The sequence below is a fragment of the Urocampus carinirostris genome, chromosome 3 (assembly GCF_059441175.1).
Source record: "Urocampus carinirostris isolate Australia breed hairy pipefish chromosome 3, RoL_Ucar_1.0, whole genome shotgun sequence".
Taxonomy (NCBI): domain Eukaryota; kingdom Metazoa; phylum Chordata; class Actinopteri; order Syngnathiformes; family Syngnathidae; genus Urocampus; species Urocampus carinirostris.
The window spans coordinates 58,759,548-58,777,136 of record NC_142351.1 but is presented as its reverse complement, the minus strand read 5'-3'; the positions used below and the strand labels follow the sequence as shown (position 1 = coordinate 58,777,136).

Sequence of the window (17,589 nt, the reverse complement as noted above, 5' to 3'; positions counted from 1 at the left end):
GTCAGCTCATTTCCGCCGGCTTTTGTATTTGGCGGTGACCCAGAACATTCCCAACATTATAGTAATGCTACGAAGCACGAGATATACAGGAAAGATACGCGATACACGTCGTCTACGCACAATGCCAACACTCACGCAAACTGTGCATCTGTATTTGACTATAATTCACGCCAGTCTGGATCCAATTGCCTTTTCTACAAATATTGAAATTGAAATGTATTGTCGATGTATTAGAGACATTATTGATGTCGTCTTTGGAGAAAATAAAGTATGTTTTATCTGATTCGTTTGATTGAATTTTGACGCCCAACTGGTCTGAAATATACAGTAAATAAAGAATGTATCGATTGCCAGTATTTTCAGCACATTTTTTTACTAGTTTGGAAAATGCTAATGAAAGAGCAATTTAAACTGGTGTCAAATTTACAGATGTCCTCGAGACTACACACCTTTATTTTTATATGAATGTCCAAGTTCATCAATTCCAGATATTTCGACATTTCAGAAAATATCATTTTAGAAAACAATTGGGGGCTATTCAGTTTAGAATTGTGGACTCTTATGTAGTTGTACCAATTAAAATCTGAGCACTTTAATTGCTTATTCCTCACCTAGGGTATACTGAACTTTCTCTAAGAGCTGGGGAAAATGTTTGGGTTTGCTGCCATTGTCAACATGAGGGATTTTAGTTACTTGACCACATCAAGCCATGCTTTAACCTTTTAATGTTCCCGTGAAATGTAAAATTAAAGTTCCAATCCAAGACGCATCCAAAGTAAATTGAATGCTGTTCTTGAAATATTTGGAGAATAGACGGTTTTGGTATTTTTTTGAAAGGTAAAACTTTAAAGTGTCCTAAACTGAAATAATAATTGCAAGTGACACTAACATTGAGTAATCTAAAGTAATATGCAAATAAATAGAATGTTTTTATTCTCGCCTGAATAAATGAATATTGTAATATATATATATATATATATATATATATATATATATATATATATATATTTTTTTTTTTTTTTTTATTTTTTTATTTTTCTGCAATCAAATGCCTGCAGATCAGTGTAGCATGGGCATCTTAGCTGGAAAACAGGTGAGACAAAAGCTTGAGGTCTTACCTGGTACCTTGTCAAATTTGATTCAATCTGAAAAACTAAACGTTGTGTTTTAGACATTTTTCCAAGGGTAGGTTTAGGCGTTTCCAAAAGTGGATGATTTGGAAAAGACCAGTTTGGAACACCAAAATCTTTACAAATTTGTACATTACTTTAACCAATTTTTGATACATTCCGACAGAGTTGTAAACAATTCAATTCTTTATTCTAAGGTCATTCAATGATTGTGCAAACTCGTGCGTAAAAGTAGTGCGTAATTTTTTTTTTTTAGCGCCATTATGCACCCTTTATTCAGGGTCTATTTTGAATACAATAGGCACATCTTCATATTGATTTGTTCAGAATTTTATTGGCTTACCAATGTGTCTATCATTTAAATTGGTTACTAATGGCTAAAGTTAATTGGGGAGGTCCTCTATAGCTATACAGGCCTGTCCAGGCTAATGTGGGTTGTGGACCATCAAAACGAAGCCTACAATTTCCCCAAAAGGATATAAATTATCAGTTAAAATAATTTTACAAGTCTGTTAATTTGTAAACATGAATTATGGGGCTAAAAAGACTGCTAGCAACAAGGAACGCCCATCGATGCAAAGGTGCTTTTTGGCAGATTGTTTTTTTTTTAATCTGTCGGCATTATCGTGTGTCTTGGAGTGAATGTTTTACATAGTTGGATTCACTAGACTCTGGGGGATGCAAGGAGGTCATGGTTGCGTACCATCACCAAATGTGGTGGCTGCAAGACAACAGTTCTGGTGAGCTACCCCGACTTTATGGTTTTCGGGTATCTTGTTTCAGACTGGTCGTGGTCAGAAAAATACACTAAAGTGCTGTTGATACTGTTTTTGAATTTAGACGAACGAAGGCCACACAATCTCCACAACAGTTCTAAACATTTAAAAAAATGAAAGGCCTCAGAAAGCAGCATGTGAAGGGAGGATCCTTTACAGGTTTGGTTGCACACAAAAAAACTGCTGAATGGCATCAGAAAAATCCTGACATTACAACAAATCTTGTGCATACACAGCAACCCCAAGCGTAGAGCTCACTTTTGACTTTTATCACTGGAGTATTGTTTTGAAATCATTGCAATCATAAAATAACACACAGAATCACTATGTAAATAATACCGTTTCTTTCTAAAGTACTTGAAAAAGTAGTGGCGCAGCAGCTGAATGATTTAATATCCGAGAACAATCTCTTTGAATCAATGCAATCAGGATTCAGGGCTAACCACTCTACTGAGACAGCTCTGATTAAGGTAACCAATGATCTCCTACTGGCAATGGACTCTGGCGCTTTATCACTTTTGCTGCTGCTGGACCTTAGTGCTGCTTTTGACACAGTGGACCATAATATCTTACTAGAACGGTTGGAAAAATGAATTGGTCTCTCAGGAACCGTCCTCTCATGGTTCAGATCCTACCTCTCAGATAGGACGCACTGTGTTAAATATGCAGGGATCAGAATGGAGATTTTCATTTTCAGCTGAAATAGCCAGGGTCCAGGAATAAAGCAGCAATTTTTCTAACGGCCGCCAGGGTGCGCCAGAGCAATAAAGGAAAGAGTGAGACAGTCGGATTTTGAATTTGTTTGCTACGCAAGAGAAAAAGTGAAAAAGTAGGAATGCCTTTGGGGTTCAAAAACAGCGGAAATCCGCGGATCCGCGGAAAATTCTGATCCCTGAATATGGCGAATTAACATCTGAGCCCTTTAGAGTTACCTGTGGTGTTCCGCAGGGTTCAGTGCTTGGCCCCCTTCTCTTCAGCATTTACATGCTTCCATTAGGTGATATTATTCGCAAGTATAATATCAGTTTCACCTGGTACGCAGATGACACTCAACTATATCTTCCGTAGGAGGAATCTGCCACACTAAATTGTGAAAATTTGGAGGCCTGCCTCACTGAGATAAAAGAGTGGATGTCACTCAATTTCTTGCGTCTTAACCCTGAAAAGACCGAAATGTTAGTTATTGGTCCATCTAAATGCCGTGACTTATTCTCCAAAACTGCTGTGAACATTGACAAATGTAATATCACCCGGAGTGACTCAGTCAAAAATGTAGGTGTCATATTTGACCCCGATCTGGCCTTTCAAACACATGTGAAGAAAATGACTAGAACCGCTTTCTTCCATCTTCGCAACATTGTTAAAATTCGTCCTATACTGTCTCAGTCGGATGCGGAGATAATAATTCACGCGTTTGTTACATCCCGTCTCGATTACTGTAATGCGCTACTTTCCGGTCTCCCGCAGTCCAGAATCGAGTCTCTTCAGCTGGTACAAAATGCTGCAGCGAGGCTTTTAACTAGGACAAAAAAGTCCGATCACATCACGCCGATTTTGGCTAACCTGCATTGGCTCCCTGTTAGCCTAAGATGTGATTTCAAGGTTCTCTTAGTATTATACAAAACCATACATGGACTTGCTCCCTTATATCTTTCAGATCTGATTTCCCCCTATGTTCCGGTCCGAAGCCTTCGTTCTGAAAGCGCCGGTCTTCTGGTGATCCCAAGAGCCAAGAAGTGTTCCGCTGGTTCGAGAGCGTTCTCCATCCGGGCACCGGTGCTGTGGAATGCTCTTCCCCCTGAGATCCAATCTGCAACCTCAGTGGAAATGTTTAAATCTAAGCTTAAAACTCACTTCTACTCTATAGCATATGAATAACCTATACTTTTCATGGACAATATCGCTGTATTATTTGTGATTGCAACCTCCTTTGCTGTCTGGTAATCCTGGAAGGGGGATACCACATGTGCGGTCCCTTCTCAAGTTTCTTAATTTTCCTCATGTTGAGGTTTTTGAGTTTTTCCTTGCCCTCATGCTGGTTCCAGATCAGGGGATGGTGTAATAATAGTCTGAAAAAATAGTCTGTGTAATAATAACAAAGAGTCTCAAAGGGCTTCACAGGTTGAGGGCTATACAAATAAAAATGACTTGACTTGACTTAATAAGCATATTCTGTATGTGCGCGGATGACCTCCGCCAGCCTATAAGCTTTCCTTTTTGGGGCCTCTGTTTTTGTTCTCACATGACCACTGTAGCCTTGGCAACCATCACACTAACAAAGGCGACCAGGCCAAGTCAACAAGGACTGGAATTCTCGAGAGGATGATTAGGGTACATAAATGATTAAAGGCGTAAATGTAAGCGCTTGGACCCAACCTTGCGCTGACTTCCAACTCAACGTAGGCCACTTCAAACAGTGGACTGCCCCTTTTCTGAATCGGCTGTGGTGCTCTCGGGCCCGCCATCTGTCTATGGCAAGATGTCTCGACATTTAGGGTTGGACCAAGGGTCAGCTTGTACAATGGGGAAATTAAGGATGCAGCCAAGGTTATCTTAGTACACACTTACAGAGGTCCGGCTGTAAGACCCATGAGGAAACAGGAGGACGTTTCAAATTTTTAAGTCCATTGTACTGCATTAAAAAAAGATTCTGACTATGAAATAATATGTACCGTATTTTACAGACTATAAGGCGCCACCAAATTGGCCAGAAATTTGAAGGTGCGCCTTTTAACCTGGGGCCCCTTATATAATGAAGAATACAGTAGACTTCCCGCAACTCCCTTAACGTTAATCAGTTCAGAATATTGTGCGTTTCATAAAGAATTTGCCACCCCGGACTGTTTTGATGTCTGACAATATTCTCAGAGTACGGCCCAATAATAACATTGACGATTTGGCACTGTGATTAAAAATACTGTGATGATGAAAAAAAAAAGTTAATGCATTTTCATGTGTCGTCTACATCCTTAGGGATTTAGTGGATGGGATCTGGCACACTCTATGCCTTGATCAGGGTTCGATTCCTGTTGCATTCAATGTCATGCAATTGAAAGTAATTGTGATAAGTGATATATTTTGACTCATCAATCAATTCAAATACAGCACCTTTTTGTTTTTTGTAAAACCCTAGCACTTACAGTAGTTTTAGTTCCATGAGCCTAATAGTCAAGTACTCCTTACAGTGCAGAACATACGGTCCCAAAAAATGCTATTCAACACAATATATTTTTTGTAAAAAGTCCAAGCAAATGCAGTATAGCGAAAGGCTAACTTATTTCAAAAAAATTACATGATGGAAGTATACTTTCCTTTAAATTACATGATTAGACCAGAATAGGAAACATGACATATGCCACAGATACTGTATTTTGAGTGACACGGGTAATGATGCATAGGGTCTCTTTTATCCATACATGGGAGTTTGTTTTGGGATGTGGTGTAAAAGGAAATCCAGATCATAGTTATTACAGTCATTTGGTCAATATTGTGGGCAAGCAAAAACTTTGGTTACGAGCGCTGTGTGGTGAAAGTTACAGTTCAAGTAAAACAGTGAAATGAGGAGACACTAAAATTGTGTCACTATGCCTATTTAATTATGTACAATAAATAGATATTTGGCAGATGAGATAATTATATTATTTTTTCAGGCACTTTGTATTAGCTTACAACTCTAAAACATTCATCCAGCTATGTTCACATCAAATGTGGGAAGAGGTTTGAACTAATATCCTAAGGACTAATTAACTGTCCACCATTTAAAAGAAGGGTATTTAGAAAATTATATTTGATAGTTTCAAGTGACTTTGAGAGAATAGATTGAACATTTCTTGGTTTCCATTGTCACTGGTCAAAAAAGTTGGGGTATGCATTGCATATCCTTTCTGTTCTGCGGTCAACGAAAGGCTTTAAGAGAACTGCTCATGCCTTCGACTGAGTTCAATGAACTCTGCGCCATTGATGTTTAACCAAAAACTCTATTATAATGGAATTTGGAGTCACATGCCCCTGGCCAGAGCACATGCACATTTGGATGCAAAGGCGTACTACTACCAGCTGGGCACTGATTCAACCATTTTGCTCCACTTGTGTTGATAAATGGAGTGTGCCGTTTCAGTCCGTCTGTGGCAAAGAGCTGGACAAGTGTTATCACAAGATCTTTAGACTTACAAAAGGTACGATATCCCTACTAAACGAAAGAGTGGGCCTCAACTACAAATGGCTGCTCTCGGTGTATCCCTGGGGATTTGTGTTTCCTGGGTCATCATGGATACAACGATAGCAGAGGTTTCTAGGGTTGCTGTCACAATAAATAAAAGTTAGTCCAAAGTAGGTAATAACCCTTGTGGGATCCATGGCAACTGTGGTGAAAATGTCAAACATTAGCTACTTATGTCCTAGCTGCAAGAATTATAGCAGTTAAAACGGCATTAATTAAACTGCTGGTGTTGCCCTTTGCAGGACTGGCCTGCCAGTCCATAAATAGATAAATAAGGTAAATCATTAATGAAAAAAGATTCTTTAATGTTTGGATTACAAGACACATGCATTATCTCTCTTTCTGACAAACATGTTGTCATTCATAAAGACTTATGAGGATGATAAGCCGGAGCTCGATGAGTGTTATTTTGCTTGTTTGTTAGGCTAAAATAAGTCATGATTATACCATAGAAATCTGATCATTAACACATGAGCGTAATGCAAACAATGCAAACACTGCAAAACAGAGCCTTCACTGGTGAACAAAATCCCTCAAGTCATGCAGCCTCAAAACCTTACAGCGGCATACGATCAACTTGACAAGAATGGCAAAATAACATTGAATTGATATGAGGTCAGAGTACAAATTGCCAATGACTAAGGGATTTGTGCTGGTGTCAACAATCTAAACAGGTGTTACTCATAAAGCTTACAACAAAGCAAAGTTCAAAGTTAATCATTTACCATCATTAACCATATCCTCAAGCATCGGCACTGATGCTCAACACTTTTGGTGTTGTTGCATGTTACTTCAACAGTGCAAACAACACAGTTTCAACATGTCCATCGAGGCATTATTAGCGTGCTCACATAAAATAGCCTTGTGCTGCAACACAAGTGCCAGGTCATACCCAAATAGGATTCAAATATATTTGAGGTAGTGCAGGAAGCCTATCTGAGTGGTTAGCCATGGATCTTTTGCATCAACCTGAAAGTTATCAGTTCAACACAAAGTTGAATAAGTTAAAATGTACATAAATATTTGATATGTTTTTAATTCATGCAAATCAAAAATCTGTCATTTGAACAAAGGTGTTTAACCTTTAGTACCCTCAATATGTGGGAGTCATTCATTGTTGAGCAACCGTATCTACACACCTACTTTATATATACTCCAAAACGGACTCTGAACTGCCTTTTGACAGGCATGAATGAAAATGAATTATGGATGTACTGACTAATGAAAAAGGTTTTGTGATGTAGCACCTGAATCACAAACCCAATGAATAGATAGTTCATTGAAATTCTGAGTTCACTTTTTATGTAAGTAAAATCGAACATAAAAGGTATTCAAAACATTGTGTCAGCACTCGACACTTTGAAAAAAAATGGCACCGGACCATATTTTATGCACTTGACGTGAAGGACTGTAACTTCAGAGTGGAAGTGTTCAATGCTAAACTTTGTTCATTACTAACCTAAGACCAGAACGCATCTGTCCAAAAGAAATAGATCAACTACTGGTTAAGCGTATCATCGGCAGTGATAATCAATATTTTGACAAGCCCTATTGAATAATCATACAGACGAATCGACCAATATAAAACCTATACTTTTAGGAGATATATTGCAAGAGGAGCTGTTACTCGAAGGGAACTCAGGTATGTCATTTGAAACCGTTTATCCTCTCAAAGGTCGCAGAGAAGCTGAAGCCTATCTATACTGTTAATCATAATAGTTTGTAAAACTTTCTTTCCACACATGACTTCATCGTCTAAATATGAGGAAAAGCTCTATTTCTATCTAAGGTCAATGTCGGACACATAATTGCTGTCCCGGAAACATGACAATTGTAATTTCAGTGTTGTTGACCTCTACACAAACCTGGTAATTAAACCTTGAATTGGAATTTAAGGACGAATTACATACGTTTTTCTTTATTTTATACAATCGTTAAAAGGTGGGGTGCATCGTTTGGGGTGATCTTCAAAAAGTTCTATATTTTCTCTATTAACTTTGTGTAAACAATGAACAACAGACTTCAAAGAGCCTTTATGCTATTTTTATCCCCCTTCCTATCTGCTTTCATCCAACTTTTTAAACAATCTGATTGGGGCGGAACAGATGAGGTAAGAGGGATAAGGGTGATGGTGAGTGATGGAGATTGACAGCATACTCGTCCCTGTGCTTTTTTTCTTTCTTTTTTTAGTGTTGTAAAAATATGGTGAAAGCAAGAGGCCTTCTTCAAGTACAGTCAAAACGCCAACCCAACCCCAAGAAAGATAAAGAAGAGTTTACACGACCGCGTCTAAGAAATGCACTTGCAAGCACACTATGAACAAGTTGACAGAGACTGCAACGATGACAAGAACAAAAAGATGGAGGCCATAAGTAAAACATATTTACTATACAAAGCAAAGACAAGTAGTTTCTACCCATTGAGATGCATCATAAGAGAAAACTAAAATGCCATCCAATAACCACCTGAAACCATAAAATTCAATTTAAAATAAAGAAATAAATATAGTAATCATTTACATTGCAAAAATAATAATGGTCTGGCAGGTGACATTGCGTGGAAGTAAGTAAATGAGAAAAGGGCCCTGAATAATAAATTCGATTATAATGGTTAGTGTAGAAAGTGCTTTATAAGTCAATTTACCACCTACCAAAAGGCATGCAATTGTCTAACATATGCCACTCTTTTGTTTTACAAAAATGTTTTATAAATGGTGAAAGGATCTTGTTTTTTCAGGCTGTAAGAAAACAAAAATCACAATACTATTTTTTTAGTCATCATTATCTACATGATTTTTATTTTAAGGTTACAAAAATGAATGGACAGACAAAATAAATGGAGCAGAATCTATGCAATTGCATATGGAAATCGGAGCATCACACCAACACACAACTATTGAATGGAAAGAGACACCTGTTCACCAGAGACAAAAAGGAGCCACCTGGCCCGTCTTCGCTTTCCCCGGATGTGGAGGTGTGTGTGAGCATATCTGTATTCAAACCTATTAATAGAATTTGTGTCTTCCCTGGCATTTGCACCAATGGTATTCTTCGGTGGTTTAATGAAATAAACAACTGCAATTGGGCCCAGCTGTGGCTTGCATCCCCGGTCTGCATCAGTCAGCATCTGCAATCTGGGCTAACACACGGGTGCAAGAGTGCTCGGTAAACCCTTGTGCGGGAGACAGAAGGACATGGGCAGCCAGTACAAAGGAGAGACAAGGCCTGACATCATCTCCCTCACGTACAAAATGAAAGAGAAGGCCCTCTCCTTGTCCTTTTTTACATTTTTTTGCCTGTTGCCTATGACTTACTAATATACAGTAGATCCCCCCAAAAAATGTGCTGTAAATTTTCAAATTTTTACTCAAAAAATAATTGAAAACAGATGTAACTGGTGGCCAACATTTTAAATGATTTGATGGTGTGAAATTCTGAAGCAGGAGTCCCCAACCTTTGGAAACTGAGATATACTTTTTGTTACCTATTGGTGCGAAGGGCTATCAGTTTGAGAGACATAGCCACAGACGATAAACAATTTGAGCAGCTTTCGGTTACAGTCGATTTGAGATTTGAAGGCACCCTGCATAAAACATGTTAGCAAACACAGCTAACGTTAGTGTCCTACCTTTGCCACTATAACGTGCCTCCCCGACAGCGCAGCAACCTGTACCAGGTATTGTGCCAAAAAATGCACCCCTGCGTGAAATGTTCCCCCTTGCACAAACGTCACTAAAACAACTTTTCATCTCCTTTTTCGGGCAATGTTATAGAACAGTAAAGCACGGAGCATTTGCACCTTGTATGGAAATCCCTTTTGAGCAAGTTGAAAATATTTACTTTGGCAAATTGACAACGCTTTTTTATAGTAATCGATGGACACGTAATCGGGTTACTTTCATTGCAATTAACCAGCAATTAAAAACAGTAATCTGCCGAATAGGCACGTGTACTGAAAAAAAGCTTAGTAAGCTTAAATGACCTGCCAAATTCTTATTAGATAAAACAGGAGACGAACTTTCAGAAGAAAAGGCGACATCCCGCAAAAAGACTTTTTCAACTACCTAAAACGTGATTTTTAGACAAGGTGCAAATGCTTTGTGCTCTACTGTGCTATTACATTCCTGAGAAATGAGGCACAAAATTGTTCAGGCAAAATTTACGCGAGGTGGGAAATTTCACCTGAGTGGAGCATTTTTAGCACAACACTAGAAACCCACCAGCTACTAAGCATCCAGACTTTTATGAGCTTTTAGATAAGCGCCAGTATATGGAGACTCCATTTAGAATATAGAGTAGTGGTAGAGATCATGTGGACTAAGGTCAGTCAGACTGGAGGATTTGTTTAGGTCTGTGAATGTCGGGAGGAAAACGGTATGGGTTAGTAGCCAGCACTGTTATCCTTAGTTTATTAAAAATACCACTCTTATGATATCCAACAGTGACCCACCTCATCCGAGAGCTGCACAATATTTGTTTGACCAGTCATTTCCAATGGTGTTAAACAGCATAGCTTGTTTTGTTGTTTTCTACTGTTTACTGGCCTCAACCATGGAGTGTATTCTTAACTACAGTTTACCGCCGTCCGCCATGGTGTTGTCACGTGAACAGTTAACGTGTGTCCAAAGGGTCAACAACCAAGGTGTGACGAGCCAAGAACCAATCCGCACATTTGATAGCATTCTCAATTTGGGCCCAGGAGCAGAAGAATGCTCTGCCCTGTCAGATATGATCTGCAAACTCAGTGAAAGTGTTTAAATCTATGCTCAAGGCATACTTCTATTTAATAGCTTATGATTGATTGTTGACCTCATACTCATCTTTTTGTCTTGAGGGAGATGGTCAAGCCCAGATGTTGCACAGTGCATGCATTCTGAGGCATCGTAACAGCACTGAGGCCCAATGTACGCATCATCTAGAACATGCTGCATCTGTCAAGATTTTAGGACAGGAAGTTGTCAACTTTGACCTTCTGTCATTACTTTTATTCAATGTTAATGATTGTGTATTGTCTGTTGATGAACTTGCAACATCCATAAATTAAAGTACATGCTTGACCCATAACTTGTTAGAGCGTGTGCAATGAAACTTTTCCGAGATTAGAGCAGATTGCTGGTGTCTGTACAAAATCTTGTGACCTAAAAATTGTCACATTTTGTGAGATCTCAAAAAACAAGCACAATGTTTCAGCTTTAAACATTGCCTTTTCACCCTTTATTGGTCTATAATGAGAAGATTAATAAAGATTTTACAGTTTAGGAAACAGTTTAACATTTACTAAATTGTGGGCACCATTTTTTGTCCCACTGCTAGCAAAATATTGTCACACAGATCATTGGTCTTTCATCATGGTGGACACTAGAATATTAACTGTTAAAAAGCAAAAAAATTGTGGTGATTATGTTACGTCCTTTGCTGTTGTGAAATAAAGATCCCTCGTTTTTTGCGGTCAACGGGGACCAGAGCCACCCGCGAAGTAGTGTCACACTTTTTAGGCAGCCTTCATTAGAGCGGATTTGCCGACTTAATAAATTAGAGAGCGAGAGAGAGAATAAATTGAAACCCAGGATGTATTTTAAATACAGTATGAAAGACGCTATGATATGAATGAGAATTGGAGATCTCAAGTTAATGGGTGGTGGCTGATGGGCAGGAATCTTGGCTGCCTTCTAAAATGAAAAATACATTATTTAAAATATGCTACATAAATACATTAATAAATAATTCAATAAAATGGGTGCCACCAGGCTGTATATGCCAAAGGCACACCACAGAAAGGGTGCACCTACGACACCAATTAGTAAGGGATCCAACAAACCAACCAAGATAGACTATGTAGAAATGATCAATTTGATTATTAGTTGTTCATTTGTCGAGGAAGTGTTGAGTCTCTAATATTTACTGCATACAGAGATGCGTGGGTTTTTGCGGGTAATGTGGACCAGAACCACCTGCTAAAAGTGAAAACCCTCGAAATAGCGTCGCACCTTCATAAAAGCCCCCTCAGGGTTAAACTTGCCTCGATATGATGTAATAACCGACTGAGAGTATAAAATTGTAACACAAAACAATCATACATCTACAAATATAATACAACAAATAACAGCAGTTGACAGAGTGACTCACTTAAAAATTTAGGTGTCACATTTGACCCCGATCTGTCCTTTAAAACACATGTGAAGAAAATTACTAAAACCGCTTTCTTCCATCTTCGTAACATTGCTAAAATTCGTCCTATACTGTCTCAGTCGGATGCTGAGATTATAATTCACGCGTTTGTTACCTCCCGTCTCGATTAATGTAATGCACTACTCTCCGGTCTTCCGATGACCAGACTCTAGAGTCTTCAGCTAATACAAAATGCCGCAGCAAGGCTTTTAACTAGGACAAAAAAGTCCGATCACATCACCCCAATTTTGGCTAACCTGCATTGGCTCCCTGTTAGCCTAAGATGTGATTTCAAGGTTCTCTTATTATTATACAAAATCATACATGGACTTTCCCCCCTATATCTTTCAGATCTGATTTCCCCCTATGTCCCGGCCCGAAACCTTCGTTCTGAGAGCGCCGGTCTTCTGGTGATCCCAAGAGCCAAGAAGTGTTCCGCAGGTTCGAGAGCGTTCTCCATCCGGGCACCGGTGTTGTGGAATGCTCTTCCCCCTGAGAGCCGATCTGCAACCTCAGTGGAAATGTTTAAATCTAAGCTTAAAACTCACTTCTACTCTATAGCATATGAATAACCTAAACTGCTTATGTGTAATAACCTGTGAAGCCCTTTGAGACTCTTTGTGATTAAGGTCTATACAAATAAAAATGACTCAATTTTTTGTCATAATACAAAAGTAAAACAAATTTAGAGGGCTTCTCATTGTAGTATAAGAAAGCAGTTTAGACAGTGGCCGGCTAGCTGTGCGCTAGCATCTAGTGTCCTTAAAAGGAGACACATCCCTGCGATGATTGAAATAAGACTGTCCCAAATGTAGCTGTTTGCCACAGGTTGTGGGTCCAAGTTATATTTTTCACAGAGTGGGCAAGATACAGTGTCCACAGCAGGCTTTGGAGAGTTTTTAGCCAAGCAGTTAGTAGTACGCTGGGCCAGCAGCACCGCTCTTGCCTTCTCACCGACACCGCCAGAGTCGCTTCTGAATCAAAGGAGCAACCGACAGTGATCACCATTTCTTTGCGCTAGTCTGACTGTCCTCAGAGTCTGATTGATTAATTTATTTTTAATGTAAGGAGCTGCTAATAGCAAGTGGTCGCTATGCTTCCCAGTTTGTTTGCGAGGCAGCGCCTGTCGGCTATTTGACTGACAGCATACACCAGCCTATCACAGTCACAGAAACAGACACTGTCACACCCACCCAACACAAAGCGCCATATCTAATCTGTCCCCGCTGCTGTCTAACAGAATATATTGACGATACAATTATATAAATGACAAAATCCCACAAAGGAGTGAACCAGCAATAACCAAAACACAAAATAGCAAAGGGTCTCTGTACTGCCAATTTAGATTGTATCCAAATGAATGTCAAATTATGTTGTGTGATTTTGATCAAAATCGACAAATTACCAACAAAGATGGGGTCAGAAACTAGGTAATCAGGAGGAAAAAGCCTTGCTTCTTTGAGCAGAAAGAAAAGAGATGTTGCTTGCAAGCCTTAAACCTCAGATTATTTGCTACATGGAGCTCCACCCAGCACCTTGGGTGTTAAAAACTCAAGTCAATTTTAGTAACAGCTGGAGAAGCCGTATTGCTCCTGGTTACCATGTATAATTAATCGTGCTGGTCTTTGTTCAGTTCGGCTCCAACCCCAAGTGCTCCACGTGACTGTTTAAGTTTTGCATTCAACATCCGGGATGACAGAATTGGTCACAGAGACTGGACTTTTGTATGATATTCCTGTCACTAATGTGTCTTCCACATAAAAATTGATGCAACTATTGATTTTGTTATCCACAGCAGTGCAAAAACCAAAGACGGATCAATTGGCAGTTAAGGGAGTAGATTTTTTTTCCATTTATGATTTGTCATCAATTAATCCCTAAACGTCCCTGTAAAGTTCCACTAAATTTTCCAAGACGTATCCGGGGGCGGATTCTGTCTTTTTTGAAAAGGTTTTGTCCCAGACTGTAATAATCACTGCATGTGCTACCAACATTGAGTAATCGGAGTGGGAAGGCAAAAAAAAGGAGGGTTTTTTTTTTCTGGCCCGATTTTTCAAGTGCGTGTAGTTTGGGCATTAGATCATGGGATCGTGTAATAATAGTCTGTGGTTTGCAATTATCTGTTGTCTGTGCAGCCCTTTGAGACTCTTTGTGATTAAGAGCTATACAAATAAACATGACTTAACTTGCAAATGTGTATTCTACTTCGGCCATTTTTTTAAACACTGAAAAATTTTTGACTTTTCTTTCAGAAATCAATCAATGAAAATCCTACTTAAAATGTCAGTGCATTAAAATTAACCACCAGAGGGGGCTACAAATTCATTTATGAAATACAAGCTCACTTTTTCACACAATAATGAATCATAATTACCATTTCACCACCAAGTCTGACGCTTCTCTATCTAGTTACTTCTGATAACGGGGCCAATTTCTACAACTAATTGTTTGTAAAACCGGGAAATAGATATTCCCTAGAAGTCCATCCAGACATTTTCTGCACCCATTATCCACAGCAGGGTCACAGGGGTGCTGGAGCCCATCCCAGCTATCATTGGGCAGTGGACACCCTGAACTGGTTGTCAGCCAGTCGCAGGGTACACAGAGACACACAACTCACTCGCTCGCTCATTCATACCCAGGGACAATTTGGACCAGCCAATTCAACTGTCATGCATGTTTTGGAGTGTAGGAGGAAACTGGAGGGCCCGGTGGAGACCCACGCAAGCACGGGGAGAAAATGCAAACTCCGCAGAGGAAGGCTGGTAGCTGGATTTGATCCCATGACCTAAGAACTGTGCCGCGGACGCGCTGACTTCTCAGCAGCCATGACACTTCCACAAAAGTCATAATTTACAAAATTAGCTCCGTGTCATAATAAGGTGACATCCAAAAGTCGCAAGTAGATGCCAGTTTGTATTTTATACCATGGCATGGAAAGGCCTGCATTAACCTAATGAGACAGGTCTGGACAGCAAATCATTTAGAATGTTGTTTGTGTATTCTTACCAACATATCAGTGAGTTGAAAAATTAAAAACATATTTTTTTTCCAATAATTCTGAACCCTCTATTAATATAGTTTGCATGTTGTGTAGGGGTTGGTAAAGACTTTATCGGCCTTTTGTCAAATGTAAAAGTCCATTTAATTGTTACTCATGCTCAACCTTATTTGTGGATTTGTAGAAATGAATGACTGCCAGCAAAAGTAGTCTAGCCTTAGCAAGAGTTGCTTTTTCAGGCAGCACGACAGGATATCCATCCAGTGCTGACTCAAGCACTACATGTGAAAGGCTTCCATGTGAACATTGCATTTCTTCAACAAGTTATTTTACAAATGACACTTTATGTTAGTATAAATGTGTTGTTGGATGTAAACCTCAATAGTTTTGCTTCAAATCATCAACAATGATTTGCTCTATAAGCAGGTGATATATCACAAGTGTTGAAGATACTGCTTGAAGACCAAAGAGCATCAATGAAAAAAATGGATGGCAAGCAACACATTAGAGACAAAAATCATGCTTGAGAAATCTGTGGGGTAGACGGTAAAATCAATGACACCAACCACTTGACTTTTGATAATCCTAACATATTAAATTAGAGTAAACAGAATATTCAGGTTCATTATCCACACCCTGACCTTACCCACACAAGTAGACCGAGTTGATCAATAAATGAATCGCCAGTTAATCACAATTAAAGCAACTTGTTTGAATGTACATTGATTGGCAAGAGGTTTTTTGCCAAAGTAAATATTTTCAACTTGCTAAAAATCATTTATATATGAGGTGCAATACTCCGTGCTTTACTGCTTTATTACATTCCCCCAAAAATGAGACACAGAGTCTTTGGTGACATCTCTGGGGTATCACTTGCCTCCCGGTAATACTCACATATGAAATTAATGCAAAAAGAATATTAAGGTTCATGGCATACCGGCCCATGACTCACGCCTCGACCCATAGTACACAAAAAATGGGAGTTCGTTTGGTATTAGCCAAATGCACATATGATGGAATTGGGCCTCACAACATCAAACCCAAAGCGATGAGTGCAGTTTGTTCACGGTAGGTTGCTAGTCTGCTAACAGGAGTTGACTACCTGGATGATCAATTTTGTATATTTATCGTTCGTAAACATTATGTATCATTGCCATCATTACTATTGACACATCATCTTCAGGGAAATTGGAAGCTGAGGAGATCAGCCCATGTAGGTGCACGTCACACATGACTCAACCAGTCCGATACTTCACATCAGAAGCCTACATAGAAAAATGCAAATGATACATTTGACTTACCGATACCAGGAGCGGAGTAGATGAAATACAGTGCCGATGTTGATAGTGAAAAAAGGAACAAAAGCCCGAGGTATGACCTTCTCCGGAAACGCAAATGCGTCGGCATTATACAGGCAGCAGAAAAAATAAGCACACGGCGGCACGTTGGTCTTATTTAGTCACAGCGGATAGACAGAGCGGTTCCGAACCGTCCAGGTGCTGGCAGGTTCGGACAGCGGTCGCTAGGCTTTTTTTTTAATTGAAGGGATTCCAAGCAGCCCTGTGGCGGTGTCGTTCTCTGCGGCAGCAGGCGCCCAACAAGACGTCGATTTCCACTTCAGGTTGTCGACAGTTGTAGGAGGTCTTCCTCCGCTAATCAGTCCAGTCATACGAATTCCATTCCTGGCAAGGCAATGGGGGGTGGTTTCGGCTCTAATGGCGGCTAAAGTCCGAACCTTTCAAATCATAAAAAGCACACACACAACAAGCGCGGGCTCGGTGGTGACAGAGTGAAGCAACCCGGCGGCCTTGTCGTTTTTTTTCTTCTCCTTCAGTGCGGGGCCATCATTCCTCGTGCTGAGCGTTGCTGATGGATCACGGCCGCTTCCTGAGCTCTCTCCCTTCCAGCCCGCCTCGCCTTGCTGCTTGCCTGGCCGCGATGAGCGTTTTTCCCGCAGGAAAATGAGCAGCGGCACCTCAGTGGGCGTAGACGCCGAGCAACACTGCAACGTGCCTTTAGCGTTATCAACCGCACACGGAGGGGAGGGGTAGGGGGAGAGGGAGGGGTGGTGAGTGCATTCGCAGCAAATCACATGTGCATGTTCGCTCATTATTTTTGTGTTGCTAATAAATACACTTAGAAGATAAGGTTACTTATTTGCATCTTAGTATTGATTCCGTGAGAAATGACCATCATATGGGCTTCACTCTCGTGTACCGCCGTGTAACATTGCCCTGCATTGAAACACAGATGTGAGGTTCTGCTTCGAATTCCCCCAAGAAAAAAAATATCGATT

General features: G+C 39.9%; 1 protein-coding gene across 1 annotated transcript in view; it reads right to left on the bottom strand.

Annotated features, from left to right (window-relative positions):
- Window positions 1-17,319, bottom strand: part of b4galt5 (beta-1,4-galactosyltransferase 5) — a 64,993-nt gene extending 47,674 nt beyond the window's left edge. The window contains exon 1 of the mRNA XM_088332732.1: window positions 16,595-17,319. Within this exon, the coding sequence (XP_088188858.1) occupies window positions 16,595-16,700 (106 nt within the window). The 5' untranslated portion in view covers window positions 16,701-17,319. The remainder of the gene's footprint in view (window positions 1-16,594) is intronic.
- Window positions 17,320-17,589: the final 270 nt, after the last annotated feature.